The following is a 22,815-nucleotide window of genomic DNA, read 5'->3' as shown; positions in this document are numbered from 1 at the left end:
CCATATATACTATTCTGAATTTCTTTATTTTGTCTTTGTGACAGAAGCCAAAAGTACTCACTTCTGCAAAAGATTCTTTTATTTCCCTTCCAAAACCTTCTGTGGATCCTGAGGAGGTGAGAAGAGTCAGCAGTGCTCGAGCAGCCTTATTTCGAAGAACTTCTCAGGAAAATTTCCTTCCTGCTAAAATGTTTCCTCCTGATCAAAGTAAGAATGTTTTTGATACAAGTTATTTCCTAGAAAAGTAACTGCATGAGGGGGTTTTATATTAATGGGGTTTTTTTAATAGTAATTACAGATGTCATTATATTCATGTAATATAGACTTCCATGTCCTTTCAGAGTAAGCTTTTTTTTTTACGTGGCTTAAAGAGGTTTGAAAATGTGATTTCCAAAAGTGATTCTGACTTTAACTTCTGAAAATGGGCTGGAGGGTCCTAGGCTACTTAATGCATTTCTTTGAAATTTTTTCCTATGGATTTCTAAGGCATTCTTCTTTCTGTGGGCAAAATTAGCATTAAATGCTGAAATGTTTAAAGAGATAATGAGATGGCATCATCTAAGGAGATTCTTTGATGGATTTTGAGTATAAAAGGAAGAGTAGGGAGGAGAGATGGGCCTTGACAGGCCTCCAACTACATTGTATTTGTTCAGTGTACTCTAAGAGATTCATTAGTGGAATTTTAATAAAAGTCACTAAAACGTGAGATTTGGAAGTAATTTTCTTACATATGGAAAATGACTTGATGTCTTGGTTCCTGCAAACTGGCTCATTATAAAACAGACTGGAACTCCATCTTTAACAAAGACTCATTTTGTAATAACAGCAGTTCTTTCATTGCCTGGGATTGATACTTTAGATGATACACTGAATATTTCACTTTTTACTTTATTGCAAAATAAGATAATTGGTTTTACACAAAATGTACTAGATTTAGCCACATCATTGTATAGGTCTTCAGTAAGTGTATATTCATATCATGTCCTCCTGTATATAGTCTAATCCATTACCTTAACGTTGATGTTACTAGTTTGACAAAGTGAGAACTTAATGTAGTTATAGCCTTTGTTTTACAGACAGACTTTGTTTGGCAGTCTGTTGTCCCTCCCATTGTCATGCAAATATTTATGAGATTTTAGTGCAGATTCTTTTCATAGATGTACATACTGAGCTACAAGATTGACAGCTACCTTATGCTTCAGTTCCTCTATTCCATTTCTGAAAAATAATCTCTTTTGCAAGATCCAATCTGTATATCTGTAAAAAGGAAATAAAATCAAAATGATAGGTGAAAAGTCAAGACTTTAAAAAGAAAAAAAAAAAAAAACCTCATGGAATGGTGTCCATAAAGATCCCTATGCAAAGCAGAACACTTTGCTCTAAAATAGTCTTAAGCTTTCTTGCTTTTTAAATTGAAAAATAAGTAGTTTATTTTGAATTTCTTTGTGTATTGTGTAAGAACACTTCCACAAAATGTATTCTTTGGCTATTTCAGATGAAGGAAAGCTAGATTCTGAAGAGCCAACTATGATGAATAATCCTTGCAGAAGTAATGAAAACTGCTTAGCAGAACAAAGGGCGCATACACAAATTAACAATGGAAAAAGTCGATTATTTTATAATGAGCATATCGGCAAATCAGAGAGGGAAGACATCCTGAAAGGGACAGCAGGAAAACTTTTATTTCAACTGAGAGGTGAAAGGTCAGTATTGCTCCAGTGTGGTAAATGGGTAGCTTATGCACAAACTTTTTCCCAGTTGTTTATTTGTGCAAGTATCAACATGTTTAGAATTGATGGAATTTGAAGGCAGCAGTATTAATGCATTAAAACAAATTTCGGATTAGATCACTAGGCAATAAAAGCTTAACACTTCAATTCTCAGGAATATTCCACTCTGATTTGTCCAAAAAAATATAGGTAGGGTTTTCTTTGATATGAGACAATTTGATCATTAACCTTTTCAGACTAAGTCTTCTAGTAATTGTATATAAAATACTGAAATTTAAAAACAGTGTATTTGTCTTTACAGTTGAAGCCTGTTGAACTAAACATTCTTAACTTAGTTCCACAGATGAGTAAAAGTATTTTCATTTCTGTTGCTGGGGGGGGGGGGGGGGAAGAGGGGGTAATTGTCTGTGTTCCTACCGACAAAAGCAGATCTAATATGTGCTCAAATGCAAAAACAAAGCTTAATTTCTTTATGAACTCCTTGACAATAGAGGCAGAAGTTTGGTTGGGTTTTTTTGTGTGTGTTTTAAGTGACGAAACAGCTGTGACAGACTTACATGCCTACAGTCGTCTTACTGCTCCTAGATTATTATATAGTTTCTGTAATTCAGTTAAGTGAGTGTAGGTTGGGTTTTTGTTGGTTTTTTTTCCTCCTTTGGTCTGGTTCAGGTCTGAACCCTTGCACAGGGAGAAATACTCAGTGGCCTTGTTCAGTTGGATAAAAGTTGCTGCATTAGTAGTTGGGCAAACAACTCTTCGATGCAAATAATGTTGACATATCTGACAACCTCTACAGCAAAGAATGTAATAACACTTTATTTTCAAAACAGATCTCTTCAGAAGCTGGTCATTTTTAAATGAAAATGTCAGCCAGCAGATACCTGTTTTCTAGCATGCTTTTATGCTTAGGAAGAAATTATTTCCTTGGATATTATAATACTATTTAATAATCAAAGAAGCATTTTCCTTAGTGTTATAAGATGAAAAGTCTTTCATTACTCACTTGATAGTACTGAATAATTTGGAGAATGTTGTCCATTTATGCACTTACAATAACTGATATATAGAAGTATCATAGCTCTCTTCTTTCTGCATGAAATTGAAACCAGGATTAAAAAAGACTGAATCTGAAATACTAGAGACATATGGGGACAAAGTAAAAGTTTCATGAGTATGGAGAGAGGGGAAAAAGAGAAAAATACACAGAAGGAAAAAAGCATAGGTGAATGAAAGTAAAAGGCCAAGGAGGATGCTTCAGTGCGAAAGCACTTTCTTCCATTACAATAGATAATGCAAAAGACTTTTTGGCTAAAAATTGTATGGATTATCATTCTGCATAAATTACTGTAATCTGACTTTTTTTAATAGTAAAGCTGTGGTGTGAAGCAATTGAGTAGCAGCTAAAACTGAAAATTAGTTGAGGGTGTCCAAGTGAGCCTTAACATTGAAAGGTCTTTGCTGCTTTTGCTAATTGGAAAGAATGACCCACCCTCTGAGTGGTAAACTTGCAGGTATGCTTAAGTAGCTAATATTATTTCATTATGTCCTTGTTGTCTATTCAAAATTATTTGCTTATCCTTTATAAGGTTGCTAGTTCCACAATCGTTGGTTTGGGGTTCGTACTGTTGCTTTTCATAATTACCCATTCGTATGGTGTTGTATACCATAGACACTGAGTTTTCTGATAGCTTGAACCACAGAACATCCCGATTTACCTGAATAATTTAATTAGAGACTGACTTCTCTTATATATGCTTGGAAATAAGAAAAGAGCCAAAAAAATCTCTCACTGCAATATGAGGACATCAGAATGATACTGTATTTAAAAAGTTATCGGTTCAAGGTATTTTTGTTTTGTTTTTAGGCTTGCTTCTTACCTTTTTTTTTTTGAACTGTTTCTGTTTCATTCTTCCCTACGTCTGTCATATTGTATGCTTTAGTATACAACCTTACTTCTAGCCTAAACATGAGTAAATGATGATGTCTTTAAGTTTGTTGGAAATCTTCTATTACATTTAGCTTTAGTCTGTGTCAGAGTGAAATAAAGAAACATAATATGCAACAAGTTATAATATATACACAAAATTTATAGATATGATTTTGGTCTGATACATAAAAAATAAATTTCCAGGTAACTCGATTGAAATCCTACAGCTGCTCATCAAAATTGATATTCTTATAGGTCTCATTGTTAATAGCAGCAAAGGAACTGACAGGAATATCAATTTCACTAAATCATGCTGAGACTGTCGTGTCAAATGCTGAAAGAAAGTGTTTCTGTAAACAGACATTTTTCTTGTTTGGTTATAGAGCATGTAATCTCTTGTAAATTGTATGAATTTCCAGACCTTGTGAATCTTTTTAACAGTTTGAATGTTCTCATAGCTGGTTCATTTGCGTTCTGTAGAAGCAGTCCATGAAGTTGTGCCTTGGTTAGAATCTTCTCTGTTTAATAAACAATTTGGACTGTTTTTTCTTTTCCAAGAATTTTCTGTACCAAAGGGGTCAGATCCAAAGGGACTTGATTTTTCTTGAGCTCATCAAACTTTACTGATAGTTTTGATTTTCTTTTTCATTGCAATACAAACAAATTATATATTAACTATGTTTTAAAGAATATCATTCTAAATTGCAGATAGTCTTTCTGATAACAATTATACTGTTGCCTGTATTGTGAATTGCTGTAAGTACAGTCCAAACTGATAATCAATATATGGATGAGAAGATATACCCCAAACAGCTTAAAATAGGGGGAGATAATTTGTTTGTTTTCGTATAAGAAATATCTCGATACCAAATGGAGAAAATGCAGTTCTCAGCACTGTACAAAGTTGCTCATCTTTAACCAGTTGTATGGGGTTAGAATGCTTTATAAAAATCAGTTTTAAAAGTATTTTTTTAAAAATGCTGAAATTCTAGAGGTTTTTAAACTAATATTTGTATGTGGATTGTAACATCTATTTCAGAGCCATCCTGTGGTTCATGCTTTTTTAGATTCTGATCTGTCAAGTTCAATTTCTTTCAGAATGTTAGAAGGAGTGTTAGAAAGAAAGTCAAAGGGGAAAATTACATACCTTCGATTTTGTATTTTGCAAATACCAGTATACCCAGGTAGAGAGTCAAGGTTCTCTTTATTTATTTATTTATTGTAAACCATGCCTCCTTAATTCTTCATGACTTGTTATTTAATTTTCTGTCTTTCAAAATAATAGTTCAGGTGCAATGGTTCTAACTATTAAGTGGTGGACAGTTAATGCAGGTAGCTTGGTGAACTAGAAAAAAATAGTAGAAGTAGTTGAGCCTTATCAGCACTTATCTTCAATTAGATCTCAAATTATAAAACTTAATACAGGAAAATGTTTTCATTCTTGTTCAAACTAATTTTCTCCAAAACAGACATGTAACAGGAAATTTGTGCCTCTTTCTATGCTGAATGCAATATCTGCTTGTAAATGACATCTTTACCACCTTCTGTGGATTGTACATGCTGCCTGTGTGCTTGCTACTGAGATTATTTTTGCCAGTGTTGCCCAAGAGATCTGCCTATGCAGATCCTTATGCCAAGGATCACTTAACAGCAGTTCTTTAGAATACCAGACATACCTGCAATGGGCATAAAAACAGTACAAAATGCTTTCCCTTTAGTAAAGGATGTGGTACTTCAAGCACTTTTCCAATCCATATCAGCCCAATTCATGTTGTTACCTAGAGTCATTCTATCAGATAATCTCAACTACTCTCAAACAGCTCTAACTCATTACTAAGACTTAAATGTGTAAGCACATCACTTCACATCTGATGCTATGTGAGCCAGGCAGACCTTGATCTATATCCTTTTCTGAGTTGAGGCGTGTCACTCCTCCTCTGATTCACAAGGCAGTTGAAATGTATTACAAACCTGTCCTCCAAAATGTTTCCTCAAGTTTAATCTTGATAGGAGTTGTATTTAAAAGAGGGATCATTGCAGTAGCAGAGTTTTGGCATTCTTTCCTCTGTAGAACATGTTTGCATGTACTAAGAAGCCGCTGCGATCCAAGCATGAAAATTACTGTGGCATGCATACTTGAAGCATGCATACTGTACGGAATTAGAGATCTCTCTTCTATTTAAAGTACATTGTGCTCAGGAATAATAGCATGAGGACCTACAAGAATGTGAATACTTTTATTATCCAGAGACCTGTCATTTTCCATGTGAAGCGGTTATGTAAGCCTCAATTCAATATCCCAATGATTTTTAAAGCCTTTCGGGAACTAAGCAAGAGGATTGTACAGATATTATACTTCTTACAAGAGAAGGTGTATGAGACTCCATGCTCCCTTTCCCCACTGATCCTACATATGTACCAAAAGAATTCTGTCTAATAAAGCTGTTTTTCTATTCATAATGAAACTGTAGAGCATACCAAAATAGCATGACAGATTCCTGCCATTAATGCTATTACATTTATTTAAAAGAAAACAGGAGGGAAGTATTTTATTCAAGCTAGAAGCTTACTTGCTTTCCATCTCAAATCCTCTTTTATTGTCCAAAGGACTGATGAAAAGAATGAATAAATTCTTTTCACTAATGAAATCTCTGCTGTTTTATAAAGATGCCAAAAAATTGGACCTTCTTGGGGAAGAGTTTTGTCATTTGACTTGCTATTCTGTTTTTCAATTAACCAACTAGCTATAATGAAATAGGTACATTAATTGAAGCATATTGAATTCATTGACATTTCCTCATGAAAGTAAGGAGCAATTTCTGACAATCACAAGGAAACCTAGTTTTGTTTACATCTTCATCCAGCTATTGTGCCTTGCCACCTATTGTGATTGCTATAGGAATGAAACTTTAAAAATGGTTTCTGCATTCATTTATTTCAACAGAAATGTCAGCAGTGATGGCAGACTTTCTCACCGGGGAAACTGTTGCTCTTTATCAGAAAAGGTGTGTGTGTGTGTGTGTGTGTGTGTGTGTGTATATATATATATTTATTTTTTTTCTTCTCCTCCTCCAGTTTTTCAATATTGGAGGAATGAACATCATTCCTGGGCTCCTTAGAAATACAGATGCTTCAATGAGGAAATGCTAGTTTTGTATCTGTGCCCAAGACTCATTCCTTGTCTCCTTAAAGAAAAGGATTCCTACTAAAGAGAGATTCCTTCCTGAAAGGAATACTCATTCTAATTTGCTCTGGCTGAATTTTTGAAACTAATAGCATGGTTCGAATATTAGGTTGTTGTTTAATTTAGCTGATATTGTTTCAGATTCTCCAGTCTTCAAGATTTGTCTTATCTTATTATTTGTATTCACAGCTTCTCAGCTTCTTATTAACACATGGCTGCAGGAAACTAGTCTACTCCTATTGTAGTATTTCTCTCTCTATTTCTGCCCCTGCCGCAGTAGCTGTTAAGATGACTATTTAAGAAGGAAGTAATTAAATGATGGACAGCTTTCAAAGGTAGGGCTTTCTATTGTGTTTTTCCAAAGAAAGTGATACCTATCCTCTTGAGAGAGTCTGGTTTTTACATAGGGTTAGGGGATAATGGGAGAGAAAAAATGAAAATGAAAAACTGTTTCAGAACAGGTCAGAAATTTTCAAGATCTCCAAAGAAAAATGCAACAGGCAGCTGTGGTCTTCCTGTGGTCTGTGTGCCTGTAAAAGAATAGATTTTAGGTAGGTGTTTTTCTTTTTCTTTTTCTTTCTTTTTTTTTTTTTTTTTTTCCCTTTTCCTGCTCAGTCCATATGAAGTCCTTCCACTGTAGTCACTAGGCTTGGTATAAGGTCATTGATCTCCAAATCTGGAAAATCTAGGTCTTGAATTTCCTTATTACCAATTGAAATTCTGTTACCAGAATGGATAAGTGTGAACTGTCAATTCTTCTTTACCACTTCATAGCACAGTCTAGGTAGGGCTATGATAATGAAGAGTTTAGATTTAACTTTTCTTCAGAGAGAATTAGACAAGGCTGCTTATGTAAGACTCAAGTTGGGCAAAATGAAGGTGTTACAGCCTCTTGAGTAGTCAGACTCAAACGTGTTTGGGCTAGTACTTTAGGGTTTTTTAATGATTAAAATTACTATCAGTTGTCTGCTTGCTTAAAGATACCTTTCCACAAATACTGTCAGTCATATTTTCTGTATTAGGCAGAAAATGCAAAGACTGTAACAAATATAAAGGTTCAGGATGTACATTTTTTGTCAACCTTTATTATTCTTTTAAGCCATACTATTTAACATGCACACAAATTTTCTGATCAATAGCCCATCTAAACAGAATAGTGTGCTCTTTTTATCACTAGAACTGCCATAAATAATGGACTTGTGCCTATGATGTGCTTACAAAGGAATTGTGTTTGCTCATCTTTAGAATGACTTAATGTAGTTGGCCTACATGTTGACGTATTTTACAAATTATGCTATCTTTCTGCTGTTTATCCTTTCTCAAACTGGTGGTCTCAGTTGTAGCCTCTATCATGGTCTTCATTCCTTGCAGTGTAGCTTATGATGCAATCCTCTATTATAGGACATCTACATCATCAGTTATCCTTTTCAATTATTTGCATGCTTTTGAAAATCATCATAGCTGAGCGACTGATTGTAGGTTTGTGTAATTACTCTAATACTTTAATGTACACTTACTTTAGCTGTGTGCAAGTTATTTACCATGTCCCCTTTGTTTTATGAAAGGGAAATACTCTTTAAAAGTTGTGCTGTTGTAATAATTCCATTTTCTTTGAGGCATGCCTATTACTTATTTTCACAAAATATTTGCATCTATGTCCTTTGTTGCTGAGATGAGTAACACTTTTTTGAAAGGAAAGTGCAGTAGTAGCTTACCAAAATACAGACGCTTTCTTTTAAGTGACTCTGAAAGTCAATGCATTGTCTAAAAAGATAGTGCCTGTCAGATGCTAAGTTTTGGGTGAGGAAGAAGTCACCTGGTTTAAAAAATAAACAAGCTCCAAAACATGTTCCTTACTATTCAGTAAATAAATGGCAGTAGAGAAAGCTATAATTCCTGTGTCCTTTAGGCAATAAAAGAATGTATGGATAGTATAATTAAAGAATAAACAGATTAGTGAAAAATGCAAATGTTAATTAGCATACCGAAAAGCTAATTTCTATAAAAATAAATGATAAAGCTAAAAACAATTCTAAAGTAGTATCTTTGCTGCAGCAATTAATAAGAATTATTATGTTTTTGCATTTTCTTTTAAAATCTATAAAATAGTATCTTGATATTAAAATCAGTAATTGTGATTTCCAGGTCAGTAAACACTTAAGATGAAAGAATCGTAATAGCAGAGGGCTTAATTTTTAAAGCAGTAGTTCCTGAGCATTATGTAGCTGAACATCATTTGAGGAAAATTAGTCACAGGCACAACTCCACATCTGACTACACTTTCCCTTTGCCTTGGGATTCTTGCATTGCCTTGTCCCTTACTGCTAATTCAAGGAGTGCCCCATTTGTCCTCCTTGTCCTGATTGCTAGGGTCAGCTGTAAGTCCTTTTAACTTTCCCTGGAGCTGTCATCCTTCATTCTGAGACAAAGTTGCTGGCCCTGGCTATGCCCTGATGTCTTGGTCTAGATCCTCAGGTATGTCTGCACTTTGCTGCCCAGTGCTCCTGCTGAGAGACCTGACTGGCAATTTGTGCAGCTAGCATTTGTCTGGTAGAGTTTAACTCTGTGCCTCATGTCATCTGCTCAGTGCCACATAGTGAAATGTGCCTTTCAAGTTAGAGACCGCAGTTCTGAGTAATTTAGAAAAGCAGTTGTGCTTATACTAGCAGTATAAGCAAACCATTATATGTAGAAGCCTAATAGATAGGGACTCTTGGATTCTTTTTTTTGGAAGTTTCCCTAGACGATCTTCTGTCTCTTGCTCTACCCACACTTTTCTATCCTACCCGTATTGGGTAGTAATTCTCAGGTAGATCCAGAGACTGCATCTTCTGCTTGTCTGTTTCAGGATAACTGTATTTTTACTGTTAGCTTCTCTTATTTTTTTTTTTTAATAAAAGTTCTTATATTTGTCTCTTTGCCTTTCCAAGGCTTTTGAGCATTTCGGTAGATGAACAGGGTATGCTAACTCAGCATCATGAGTTCGAATAGTTGACAGGTGTGTGGGAATTCTTTGTGGCTGTGTGGGAATGTTCCTACCCACCTTACAGAATAGTTGAGACCTTCTGATCCACCCCCCCCCTGCTCAAGCAGGGCCACCTGGAACAGGTTGCCCAGACCCATCTCCAGTTGGGTTTTACATGCAGAATTGCAGACTAGTTAAGGTTAGAAGGGACCTCTGGAGGTCAGAACTTCTCTGAAACTCAGTGTTTTCCCCACTGTTCTTAGTATTCTTGTTCCTCCTGCTCTTACTAGAGGATAGGAAGAATCTTTGAAGTGAGAAATGAGTTCTGATATTTGTGTGACTAAAAGATTTCTTAAATCTTTAAGAAAGACAGATTTTAGGATAAGTAAGTTTTACAAGTGGTGTGATTGTGTTGCCTTTTTCTGTGTGTTTAACCAAGCGACAGCTTTCACATAAAGCTTCTGGTTACTGCTGTCAGAAAATGACCCTTTTCTGGCAGTGCAATATTTCTGAAAGCTTTATGCTAGGAATTGAGATTTTTATATAAAAAGGGGGTAGGTTTGCATAACGTGCAATATGTATTGTGTGCATCATTCGAATAGTTTCTGCAATATATAACTGGGATAACTGGGATGTTCTCACTCTTCAATTTCTTTGCTTTTTTTAATCCCCCTCCTTTCCCCGCTGCCCAGGTAGTCTTTGGCCTTATGTTCAGACCAGGAGGATAGCAGATCATGGTTTCTGAGGCCTGAAGAGGTTCTTCCTGTCAAAGCACAGAGGGCTCAGATGACAGGCTTTGTAATGGGCCATCAATCAGCTTTCCAATGACTTTATCTTGCAGACCTGCTGAAGGAACTATAAAGATCCTTAAGGACACTGAGAGGGTTAGGTTGCAATCTTGTTACGTTCTTGTACTAGCTTGCTTTCAGAGCAGATTGGAGTTTCTGAGTGTCTGAGGCTAGTAGAAACAATCTGTTTTGAAATAGGAATATTCGTACAGTGTAAATGACAGGTTTCCTGGGCCTGTTTGATGTTGTGCAATGCACAGCTCTGCATCTTGTTACCAGGCTTGTCTTTCTTTCGGTCCTTGTGGTGGTTATCATGAGTCTGCACAACTGATGAATTAAATAGTGCAGGTCACTACAATATGCTGCTGTAGCTTTTTGAATGGCTGTACTCATCATAGTCCATTGACCTTAATTTCAGAGGGAGGCATAATGGAGTTTTCAAGACAGTTTTTCTGCAGCATGCACAATCTTTGGATAAATGAGTCTGTTGCATAGGATTCCTGTTATTATTTGAAGGCCTCAGGTAGTGCATTTGAGAGAAAAGTATTGATCAAGAAAAATAGAGAACAGTGTGCACGTGTGGTGTGTGTGTGTGTTTTTGTTTTTTAAGGTAAAATCCAGATTGTGTTCCAGCAGGTATGGAATTTAAGTTGAGCTATGCACGTTCACTTTTGCTCTTGTCTGTGTTAGTACTGGATACACATACAGGTGCCCTTGTATAGTTTTCAGTCCTAGTCCTCACTATGATTTTTTTCTTTTCTGTTCAAATGATTTGAATGATATTGTTTCAAATTCAAAATGTGAAGTTTTTGTAGCAATAATTCCATAGCTATGAGAGGAAAATTGGTTTGCATCTTGGCTTGTAAGACAGTTACTACCATCTTGTTCAAGTGTTCATGGCAGAAGCATCTGTTTTACAGCAAGTAACATTTCTGGTTGCTGTGATTACTTACCTGAGAGACAAAAAGTAATGATCTTGGATGGCTGACTTGCAAAGAATAATTACCCTGAAAGGAGTTAGATGTTCAGTCTTATTTCAAGCGTAGCGTATTTACTGAATCTTGGGGAAAACATACAGGAATTAAACCTAGTTTCTCTACAGTATTAAAAGCTCTTAAGAGCAGTTTTGGGACTACTTGGTAGATAAAGATATTCTACCTCAAGATCACTTTGAGGTTCTAACAAATATTCTGCCACATGTAGACAGACTTGACTATAGTCTGTCTGATTTTTAGCCATATGCAAGCTACAAATGCAGCATGCACGTGCATAATTTTGAAATGTTTATTCTCTTATTTATTCCATTGACTGTGTAGCATCTTTCCAAAATTTGCTGGTTTAACATTCTGCAGAACAATGGCTTTTTCTTTTTTCTTAACATCCAGAAGCTTGATCAAAGTTGCCCTTTCTCTAGGAGGAGCAGGAACATTTTAGTGTTTTAAAGACTTCAGGTTATTAGTGAATGGAAGAGCTCTGTTTTTCTGTCAGTGTGATGAGTAGGGAATTATGTTCGATGTGCTTTATTGCCTTATTTTTGAGGGCAACATGTTCAAATAATGGTGGATAACAACAGCGCTACATTTCATATCCACGAATAGGGTGTGATATAGAGAAATGCTCAGCCTTTGGAATTATAATAAAGAAATTATCTTTCACCAACTTGATTTTCAGGGGTTCATGCACTGTCTAGTGGGTGACTTCAGACATCTAAAACTGAAGGATCACCACTGGTATACAGTGACATTCCAGTGTGGTGGTCTTCTAACAAGAATATCCTGATAGTCTGTCATATATGGCAGCAAAAAAGTTAAGTTAGTGGTCTGGGTGTTTTGTTTATTGTGGATTTTTTGTTTTGTTTTTCTCTTTCCTGGAGCATCCTGGTTTCGTAGTTAGGGAAAAGAATGCGTGTTTCCTATACCAACCTGATCCCTCTTATCATATTTGACCTCAGAGAATATGCTGGATAAGGTGTAGTTTATATTTGACTTTAGTATGGTCTGGATAGTTTATTTTCAGGACCTCATAGGTTTCTAAGCTCACAGGTGCAGAGCCCTTCCCTTGCTTCAAAATCTTATTTTTTCTCAGTGCACTTGGGTGATGTTGCCCTCCCTGATAAATCTGATTCCACAGAATTATTTGGATCTGCTATTAACACTTGCATCAGGAAAGCTTGTGGAGTCTTTGAGATACTTTTTTCTGTGGGTTTGTGGAAATCAGTGTGACTCATTTCTTGAAATCACACATTACATGACAAGTACTCAAAGGAGACAAAACTAGTTATTTGTAGCTGTTATTCTTCTTGACTTCTTTGTTGTATACACCTTCACAACATCTCACAGCTTTCCCCTTTTTAGCCCATATAGAATTTGGGAATCTCTGACTTGAGGGAAAAAAAAAAAAAAAAAAAAGCAAAACAAAACAGAAAAAACTCTTTACTGATTAGGATCATTAGACTACGTAGAAAGCATGCCCTCCTGGATACTGCTAGCATTAAAAATAAACCTGGGTTATAGAGTCGATGCAGTCAAGAACACTCTTGTTAAATGGCTTGTCTGTTTCAGAATTACCTGCAGTCCAGGAGGACTGAACTCTGATCTCGGTCTGGAAGGAACTACTTGGTACCTTGTAGTTTTTCTGATGTGGTTTGCCCCCAGGATCTGCTTAGCATTACTCTAAATTTGTTCTTCTCACTAGTTAGACTTCTTGTGGTTATTTTTTAGGTGTAGATACATCACATCTGGCTTCCGAATGCATACAACATACGTTTATAAAATCTGATATTCAGTGCTTCTATCTATGCGTAAACAATCTGCATCTTCCACTTTTTGTAGTGAACAGGTTGCTTTGAATCTTGTGAAAAGACAGGAAATGCTTGCTTCTAGATGTTCTAAGACTTGAAAACATCAGTATCTGAAAGATCTAAAATAAAATTGCTCTTTGTAAGAATTTGAGCCATATTTTGGGGTTCTAAATTAACTAGTCATTGAAGAAAACAAATCTTGGTATAATTTTCTGCACTTCTGCTGAAGCTGGAGGACACATTTCTACTAGCTTTAATTTGTGTGGGATCATGGGCCATTGTGCAAATGTATTTGAGACTACAGGGTTTTTTTTGGACTGATTTATGGGTTATGGTGTTTTGCTTTTGTGTTTTCCTAAAGCAAACAATGTCAGGATGTCTGAGATGGGATCTGAACTGAGTGAAAATGTTGTAATGCTGTCATATTATGGCAGGATGGAGAGGATTCTGATGAAGTAGCACTTTGTTTGCCCTTTTCTTAAACTATTCTGTAGGCAGCACATGCTTTTGGCCACTGCCCTGTTCCTATGCTTCTTTCCAGGTTTCCACTGTTTGCCAGAATTCTTCTGTGGCCTTCCTCTCAGGGCTGAGTAGGAAGGATTGGCAGGAGGAGAGGAGAAGAATAAAACTAAACTATGGAGAAATCAAGTGATTATTGGAGACAATAGGGGTGTGTGTGTGCGTGTTTAAGCTGGAGGGGATGCATCAGGGTGAAAAATATGAAGGCAGGAACTGAAGGAGGACTCCAGTAGGGCATCACAGTAGCACTCTATTCCGTGTATCTGTCTAAGAAGCCTTTTGGCCCCTGTTAGAAGACACTGTGCAAGGTGGATTTTTTGTGCTATCTACAGCTTTATATATGTTCTTACTACATGAGTGACTACTATACTTTTAGATTACCTACCACTGGTTTGTTTACACCATAAAACTTAAAGGGGATGGGGGGGAAGGACTGTACAGACAAACAATTAAAGCTAGCAGGGGATTAGATTTGCTTAGAAAAAAGGAACTCGGAAAATTAGGACTGCTGACTGATCTGGAAAATGCAGATGTTTACAGATTTTGTGGTTCTGACTAGTTTTTTCAACCCCAGAAAAAGGGAAAGAATCGAAGAAATGAAAGGAAACTTAGAGGCAATATACTGAAAATTCTTTCTTTCCACAACTAAGTGTTATTTTAGAAAATGCTTCTAGAGATTAGCATGAAGTCTGAGATTTTCTCAAGCACACGTGAATGATGTAAGAGATCTTTCATGTGGCAGCAGCAGACTAAGGCTTATTAGCAAGAAGAAATGTAAACGCTTAGATGAAAACAAGCTATTGGACTAACTAGACCATGTTCTGATACATATATTAAATATATGTAATACTGTAGATTTTAGCATTTTTCATCCTCTGCAGATGAAAAGACTGTGCTATCTTTTTTATTTTTCTTTCCAAGTTACCTCTCAAGTTACCTTTTCTGGTTTAGACTTTTCTGATATTTGAGGTTTTCTGTGTGGAGATGACGGGGAAAGAAAATAGTGTTTTGTTAGTCAGCATCTATAAATCTCTTATGTTGAGTCAGATATTCCTTCTGTTTCTGTCAGTGGAACCAAGTTTGAATCACTTTGTCCCTCATCACCCACCCACCCCAAAAAACTTGTCTTAAGCGGCTCCATGGAGTTCACCAACAGAAGATATCTATAAAGTTCTACAGAGCACCCTTAATTTGGCATTTATCTTCCAGATCATAAAATTGGTAATTCATTTTCACTTCAGTGTTTTAAAATAGAACGTAAATATATTTCCATACCTCAACTACTCTTTACTATCTGTGGCTTCCTCGCAAAGTTTATCCAGTGTGTGCTGTGCTCCATCTTTATGTTAGTATTTCACTGCATTTACAAGACTTTACATTTTGATTTACATAAATTGACACAATTTGTACCTCTCCATTGAGAGACAGAGAGAGAAACTCCAGTTTCAATTTACATGGGTGCAGGAGGACAGGCTCATAATCTAGAGCAGCAGAGCCACCTAGCACTTAGAGGAGTACGATATAGGTCTTACGGCACTCACTGCACTTGTCTTTTGCTCATCCCTGGTTATTCCTACTCTTCTCTTTGAGGGAGGGATGAGAGGAGGAGTATACAAATTTTCCAAACTGGCTGTGCCACTGGTATTGGCAACAGGGTTTTGGTTTCTATGATCGTGGGACATTGTTTGAAGATCAGCAACTGGTGGGGAGAGGTGGGATTCACCTCACCAAGTGGGGCAGCTGTGTCTTTGCCAGCAGATTCACCAGCCTGGTAAAGAGTGCTTTAAACTAGGTAGGAAGGGGGAAGGGGAGAGTCATAGAGAGAGGGTAGTCAATAAAACACAACTCAGGTTGGGAGACCTCTAACAGGTGCACGCAGCTGGGGATGTGCGTTTGGGACATGGCTATGGGAGACCATATGCCTTCCTGGGAAACCTGCGTGTATGACTACCTCTCTGAAATGCCTTTACACCAATGCATGCAGCATGGGGAATAAACAGGAGGAACTAGAGATCTGTGTGCGATCACAGGGCCATGATCTCATTGTAGTCACGGAGACATGGTGGGATAGCTCGCGTGACTGGAATATTGTCCTGGATGGCTATGTGCTTTTTAGGAAAGACAGGCCAGGAAGGCAAGGTGGTGGAGTTGCTCTTTACGTGAGAGAGCAACTGGAATGCATTGAGCTCTGCCTAGAGGTGGAGGAAGAGCTTATGGGTGAAGATCAAAGGGCAGGCTAACATGGGGGACACAGTTGTGAGTGTCTATTACAGGCCACCTGACCAGGAAGAGGAAATCGATGAGGCCTTTTACAGGCAGCTGGAAGTAGCTTCACTGTCACAGGCCCCAGTTCTCATGGGAGACTTCAACCACCCTGCTATCTGCTGGAAGGACAACACAGCAAGGCACAAACAGTCCAGGAGGCTTCTGCAATGCATTGATGATAACCTCTTGTCACAGGTGGTGGAGGAGCCTACAAGTAAAGGTGTCCTGCTGGATCTTGTCCTAACCAACAAAGAGGGACTGGTTGGAGATGTGAAGGTTGGGGGCAGCCTTGGCTGCAGTGACTTGAGTTGGTGGAGTTCGGGGTCCTGCAGGACTTCTTAGTAAGGCAACAAGCAGGATTGCAACCCTGCACTTCAAGAGAGCGGACTTCGGGCTCTTCTGAGATTCCTCCAATTAGGTCTCTGGGGTTAAGGCCCTAGAAGGAAGGGGGGTCCAGGAGAGCTGGCTACTATTCAAACATCACTTCTTCCAAGCTCAAGAGCGGTGCGTCCCAAGGAGAAAGAAGTCCAGCAAAGGGGGCAGGAGACCTGCATGGATGAGCAAGGAGCTCCAGGCAGAACTCAGACAGAAGGAGAAAGTACACAGACTGTGGAAGAGGGGAGAGGCTACTTGGGAGAGTTGTAGGAATGCAGTCAGAGTATGTGGAGATGCTACGAGGAAGGCTAAGGCTGAGCTGGAATTGAGTCTGGCAAGGGATGTTAAGGACAAGAGGAAGGGCTTCTTCAAATACATCAGCAGCAAGAGGAGGACTGTTGAAAATGTGGCCCCGCTCCTGAATGGGGCGGGAGCCCTGGTGACAAGGGATACAGAGAAGGCAGAAGTACTGAATGCCTTCTTTGCTTGTCTTCACTGCTAAGGGCAGCCCCCAGGAATCCTGTAGCCTGGACGTGAGGGAGAAAGTCTGGGGAAGGGAAGACTTTCCTTTGGTTGTGGAGGATAGGATTAGAGACCTTCTGGGCAGGCTGGACATCCACAAATCCATGGGCCTGGATGGGATGCACCCACGGGTACTGAGGGAGCTGGCGGATGTTGTTGCCAGGCCGCTCTCCATCATCTTTGAAAGGTCCTGGAGAACCGGAGAGGTGCCTGAGGACTGGAAGAAAGCCAGTGTCACTCCCAGTCTTCAAGAAGGGCAAGAAGGAGGACCCAGACAACTATAGGCCCATCAGCCTCACCTCCATCCCTGGAAGGAGGATGGAACAGCTCATTCTGGATGTAATCCCCAGGCATAAGGAGGAAAAGAAGGTGATCAGGAGTAGCCAGCATGGAGTCACCAAGGGGAAATCCTGCTTAACCAATCTGATAGCCTTCTATAATGGAAAGACTGGCTGGGTAGATGAGGGGAGAGCAGTGGATGTTGTGTACCTTGACTTCAGCAAGGCTTTTGACACTGTCTCCCATAACATCCTCCTAGGCAAGCTCAGGAAGTGCAGGCTAAATGGACAGTGAGGTGGCTTGAGAACTGGCTGAAAGCAGAGCTCAGAGGGTTGTGATCAGTGGCACAGAGTCTAACTGGCGGGCCTTGTACCTAGTAGTGTCCCCTAGAGTTTAGTACTAGGTCCAGTCTTGTTCAACTTATTCATCAACAACCTGGATGAGGGGATGGAGTGCCTCCTCGGTGAGTTTGCTGATGATACCAAGCAGGGAGGAGTGGCTGATACACCTGAGGGCTGTGCTGCCGTTCAGAGAGACCTGGACAGGCTGGAGAGCTGGGTGGAGAGGAACCTCATGAGGTTCAACCAGGGCAAGTGCAGAGTCCTGCACCTAGGGAGAAATAACCCTAGGCACCAGGACAAGCTGGGGGCTGACCTTCTGGAGAGCAGCTCTGCAGAGAAGGACCTGGGAGTGCTGGTGGATGACAAGTTGACCATGACACAGCAATGTGCCCTTGTGGCCAGGAAGGCCAATGGTCTCCTGGGGTGCATTAGGAAGAGTGTTGCCAGCAGGTTGAAGGAGGTGATCCTGCCCCTATACTTAGCCCTGGTGAGGCCTCGAGTCCTGTGTGCAGTTCTGGGCTCCCCAGTACAAGAGAGAGATGGAGCTACTGGAGAGAGTCCAGCGTAGGGCTACAAAGACAATCAGAGGGCTGGAGCATCTGCCCTATGAGGAACAGCTGCGAGAGCTGGGCCTGTTTAGCCTGGGGAAGAGAAGACTGAGGGGGGATCTTCTTAATGTGTACAAGTACCTGAAGGGAGGGTGTCAAGGGGACGGGGACAAACTCTTTTCAGCTGTCCCGTGTGACAGGACAAGAGGCAATGGGCAGAAATTGAAGCACAGGAAGTTCCGCCTGACTGTGAGGGGGAATCTCTTCCCTGTGAGAGTGACGGAGCACTGGAACAGGTTGCCCAGAGAGGTTGTGGAGTCTCCTTCTCTGGAGATCTTCAAGGCCTGCCTGGATGCAACCCTGTCTACCATGCTCTAGGTGACCCTGCTTGAGCAGGGATGTTGGACTAGATGATCTCCAGAGGTCCCTTCCAACCTTACAGATTCTATGATCCTTTATCCTTTGTTGTAGCATCTCTGTTATTGTGCTCATTTGTTTATCTCTCACTTCTGTATTTTCTAGTTTTGCTCTCAAAAGTTGTAAGTTTATGAAAATGTAGCAAGAACCTCAGCATGATGAGAGGAGCAGGCAGTATATAGAGCAAATGCATCCCAGTTCAAAATTCATGGCTTTTCTACAGGAAACATGATCGTGTTCTGTTTTCTTTTAATAAGTTTTGCTACCTGACTGATCAAAGATGCTTATTAGAGACAGTTCTGTACAGAAGCATTAATTTACATTAGCATTTATCTCTGCACTCCCTCTTAACTGGAACTAGATAATCATTGGGGTACCAGGGCCCTCTACTAGTAAGGAAATTAATAAAAATAAAGGAGTGATTTGTTGGCTTTGTGGCTATATGACACATCATGGTCCATATTAATACAAGGAAATGTATGAGGGAAAACAGTTTCTGAATGAATACTGCTTTCACTTAACCATGCATTTTTTTTCACTGAGAAATCCTGAACATCATTCTGCTGTTATGGTTCACCTTCTCTTTGAAGTCTTCACAAAGTCTGTGTACATTCAAGAAAGCAGCATTTTTTTCATGGGGGCTGCTGTGATCTTCCTTACCTGAGCTTCTGAAGACAAAGATGATCCGGTTGCCAAGTTCGTTCTTCTCTATAAATCTTCAGTACCTCTGTTTATTTCTTGATGACTCCTTTATCAGATGATCAGATATCTGCCGATTGACTTTGTTTCCAAGGCAACTCCTCTCTTGACAAGCCAGTTCCCCTCGATAGTAGGTAACATTCTTTTAAGAGTAAGTTGATTACATTTTAACTGTGTAGTCCTTAACAAGGGAGTGCTGCTTGGAGTGCCAGCTATATAAGAAAGTGAAAAGCTAACAGAGAAGCGCAAGTTTGTTTTTAAAATGCAGTTGGCAGCATGGTAAAGATGCATAAAGGGATTTTATAATCTCACAGAATTAATGAATTGTGTATACTTGCTAAAGATCATTGTGCCTACCAGTCATTCTCACTTGTATACATACTCAGTGTATTCTGTGTCTGGAAATACTGACAGTTCCCATTAACTGTTTAAGGTATTGGGACATATTTGCCAAAAGTACAGATAATTCTGTGAATGCCAGCGCTACATCAGTCTGGTTTCCTATATGCTTGCATTTCTCAGCTGATTGATCTTGGTGCTTAAGAAGGCGTGGGCTGGAGGAGAACCTTTTTTCTGTTTCTCTTCCTGCCTCAAACCACCATCTACCTCCCTCCCCACCCCCATGTGTGTGGAGTCTCTATCTGATAAGTGTTCAGGTTACCACACTCTTTGCTTCAGGGGCTCTTCTATTCAGCAGTTTGTTTCCTGCAGAACTTGTAGGATTGTCTGAGGTTTCTCGGATTTCTTATGGACTATGTGTTTTTTTCTTTGAGAAGAAGCACTGACAAGATACTTATGTAAGTCCTTTAGTAGGGAAAGCAAGCTCAGAATCCTTATTAATATAGGCAGATGGTACCATCATGCCTACACATCATGCTTAAGAATGTGTATAGCTGGATTAATCTCAGGTGACTGAAGTAGTTATTGTCTTGCCTGTCCAGCCTCCTTTCTGGAGTCTGTAGGTTTGCTTTCGAGTGTGGCTGAGCCTCATGGAATTGGTTCTTAAACTTTTGAAGTCTGTAGGATGAGGTATTCACATAACACAAGTAAGGCATGGTTTCATTTAATACACTGAACTGCTGTCAATATTTAATATGTGCTGTAGCAACCCTCTTTCATAGTCTATGCATATGCAGATATTCTGTTTTAGAGATGCAAGTTTTCTTTTGTGGTGTCCTTTTGTTTTGTTTAAGCATTGCTTCCCCAGAAGAGTAGGAAATGCCATGTATGAGCTAAAATAATTTCAAGACAGTGTTTGTAAGCATTTGGATTTTAGAGCACTTAAATCCCCATGCTTTAAAAGGAAAGCATTATTCACTGTTAACCATAATGAAGCAAGTGTTCCTCTGTAATGTAATTGCTTGGGAAATTTTTGACTGATCACATTCAGCTATCTGGTCTCTTCTGTAAGGAAGTGACCTTACAAGAGCTTTGTCTTTTATTCTGTCTCCATCTGTTGATAGGATGACTTACATCTTCTGTCTGGACAGGCAGACAGGATTTAGGCGCCAATCCAGCAAACCACTTAAACAAGAGTTTAGCTTTAAGCCTTATAGCAACCAAATTAACAGGTTAAAAAAAATTCCAATAACATTGCTGGAACACTTCTGTTATCTGTAAAAGGAAATTTAGGAGATTAGGTTATATTGGTATATGAGCTACAAATGGAATAAGATCTGTTAAATTAGACAGAAACTGAGAGTAGAAAACATAGATCAAGACTTTTAGTACAGAATTTTAAGGAGAGGGAAGATTCTGTTGTTAATAACGGAAGCCTGTAACCCGTATGTTTTTTAGATCAATGCTGCTTGAAAATGTAGATAGAAGAACAGATTTATCGTACGTGTATGTAGTGGTTTTCTTTGGCTAAAGAAAGACTAATAAAATCAACAGAAATTATGGCATTATCTAGTGTTGCTTTACAAGAAAAAATGACAGGATAGCGTATTTATTAAGAACACCAGTCGTTACTGCAGTTAGCGATAGTTCACGTGCAGAGCTGGAAGTTATACTATTTAGATTAAAAGTTATTGATTAAGTTATTTCTGTTTTTGAAAATGCTATTCATTAAATCTTTTAGAGATGTTAATTCTGACAGAATTAATCACTATTCATGTGAATGGTTGAATTTACAGTTTTAAACTATTTGAGTTTATATTCAGTTAATGAAATTGATGATAAAATGGGATAATTCTGAGCATAATTTATTGCAGCTTTCAATTTTATTGTACAGCTGGAAATGCTTTTAGGTTTTCTATTCCATAATGGTGACCTCTTGTGGTGTAAATATGTCAATGTTTCTGAAAGATCTTTTTGTAATATATGCTGGAGGAAGTTATATGTAAGTGTCTTTTTTTTTTTGAGGGGATAAGCTAATAGCTTAGCAAAACATTTTATCTTTTCCAATTAACTATTGATATATTGATGTCATATTCAGTGCATTTGAAGGAAGCATTTTGAGCATCATGTTCTGATGTACTTTGTGTGTGTCTACACTGTGTCTTTTAGTGACCAGATGAAAAAGCTGGGCATGAATTCATCATGTCCAAGGAGTACAAGCTGGAAAAGAGGACTAACAGGTACTTCATAAAGCATTTCATTCTCTAGTCAAAATAGTTCTTTTTTGGTTTTTTCATTATATTTGCAGGTATGAAACACAGTCAAGTAGAAATAATCTAAGTTTTGTGATTTGAAGATCCTTTTCTTTTTTCACTGAACAGCATTTTTGGTTTTCTAAATATATTGGGGATTTTAGTGTTGTTGGCATAGAAAAACAATACTTAACAGATTTTTTTTTTTTTGAGTGAGGATTTCTTGATCTTTTGTCGTGTTTTTCCCATACTAGGAATACTAATTTTCCTATATTTAGATTTAACAGTGTGCCAATAACTTGGTTGGCCCATCAGTTTGTGTAAACTGGCATAGTTGCCCTGAAACTAATAAAGCTCTGCCAAGCTCTGTTAGCTGAAGATGCAGATTTTGTTTCTCCTGTAGGGATACATTTTGCTATTTTAACATAACAGATATTTTAAAAATATTTTCCAATAGCTGACTCATTTCATATGTAGCAGATATCTATCTATCACATACTGTGTGATAGAAAGTCACTAGACTATCTAAGAGTCTAGTATGTAAACCTGAAGTTTCTACTCCATTGCTGTTTTATTACTGTTCTTCTAGAACTAAGCATTGGCCTGATTCTGGATCATTCTGACAAAGGCTGTGATATGCTCTGCTTTCATTGACTTCAGAGGGAGCTGAGAGTGTTTTTCATGTTATGGAAGTTAGTACTATGTGTGACTGTATTTTCCCCATTTATAGACTTCATAACTATTTGTGCTATCAAAAAAATCATGTGTATTATTAGGATTATTTCTTGTATATTTATTTTTTAACATTGTGTAGCTTGCTTAGTTTAAATGTACTTCATCCTTAACCCGAGAATAAATCTTCTCT

General features: G+C 38.3%; 1 protein-coding gene across 3 annotated transcripts in view; it reads left to right on the top strand.

The window, feature by feature from the left end:
* The window catches only part of ARMC2 (armadillo repeat containing 2), a 70,305-nt gene that overhangs the window by 8,669 nt on the left and 38,821 nt on the right, over positions 1-22,815 (top strand). For all 3 annotated transcript variants that reach the window (XM_062570990.1, XM_062570988.1, XM_062570989.1), the window contains exons 4-6: positions 45-207; positions 1,496-1,703; positions 21,868-21,938. In XM_062570990.1, coding sequence (XP_062426974.1) covers positions 45-207; positions 1,496-1,703; positions 21,868-21,938 — 442 coding nt within the window. The remainder of the gene's footprint in view (positions 1-44; positions 208-1,495; positions 1,704-21,867; positions 21,939-22,815) is intronic.

This window comes from Rhea pennata, chromosome 3 (assembly GCF_028389875.1).
Source record: "Rhea pennata isolate bPtePen1 chromosome 3, bPtePen1.pri, whole genome shotgun sequence".
In the NCBI taxonomy this organism is placed as follows: Eukaryota; Metazoa; Chordata; class Aves; order Rheiformes; family Rheidae; genus Rhea; species Rhea pennata.
This window is presented reverse-complemented; position numbering and strand designations above follow the sequence as displayed.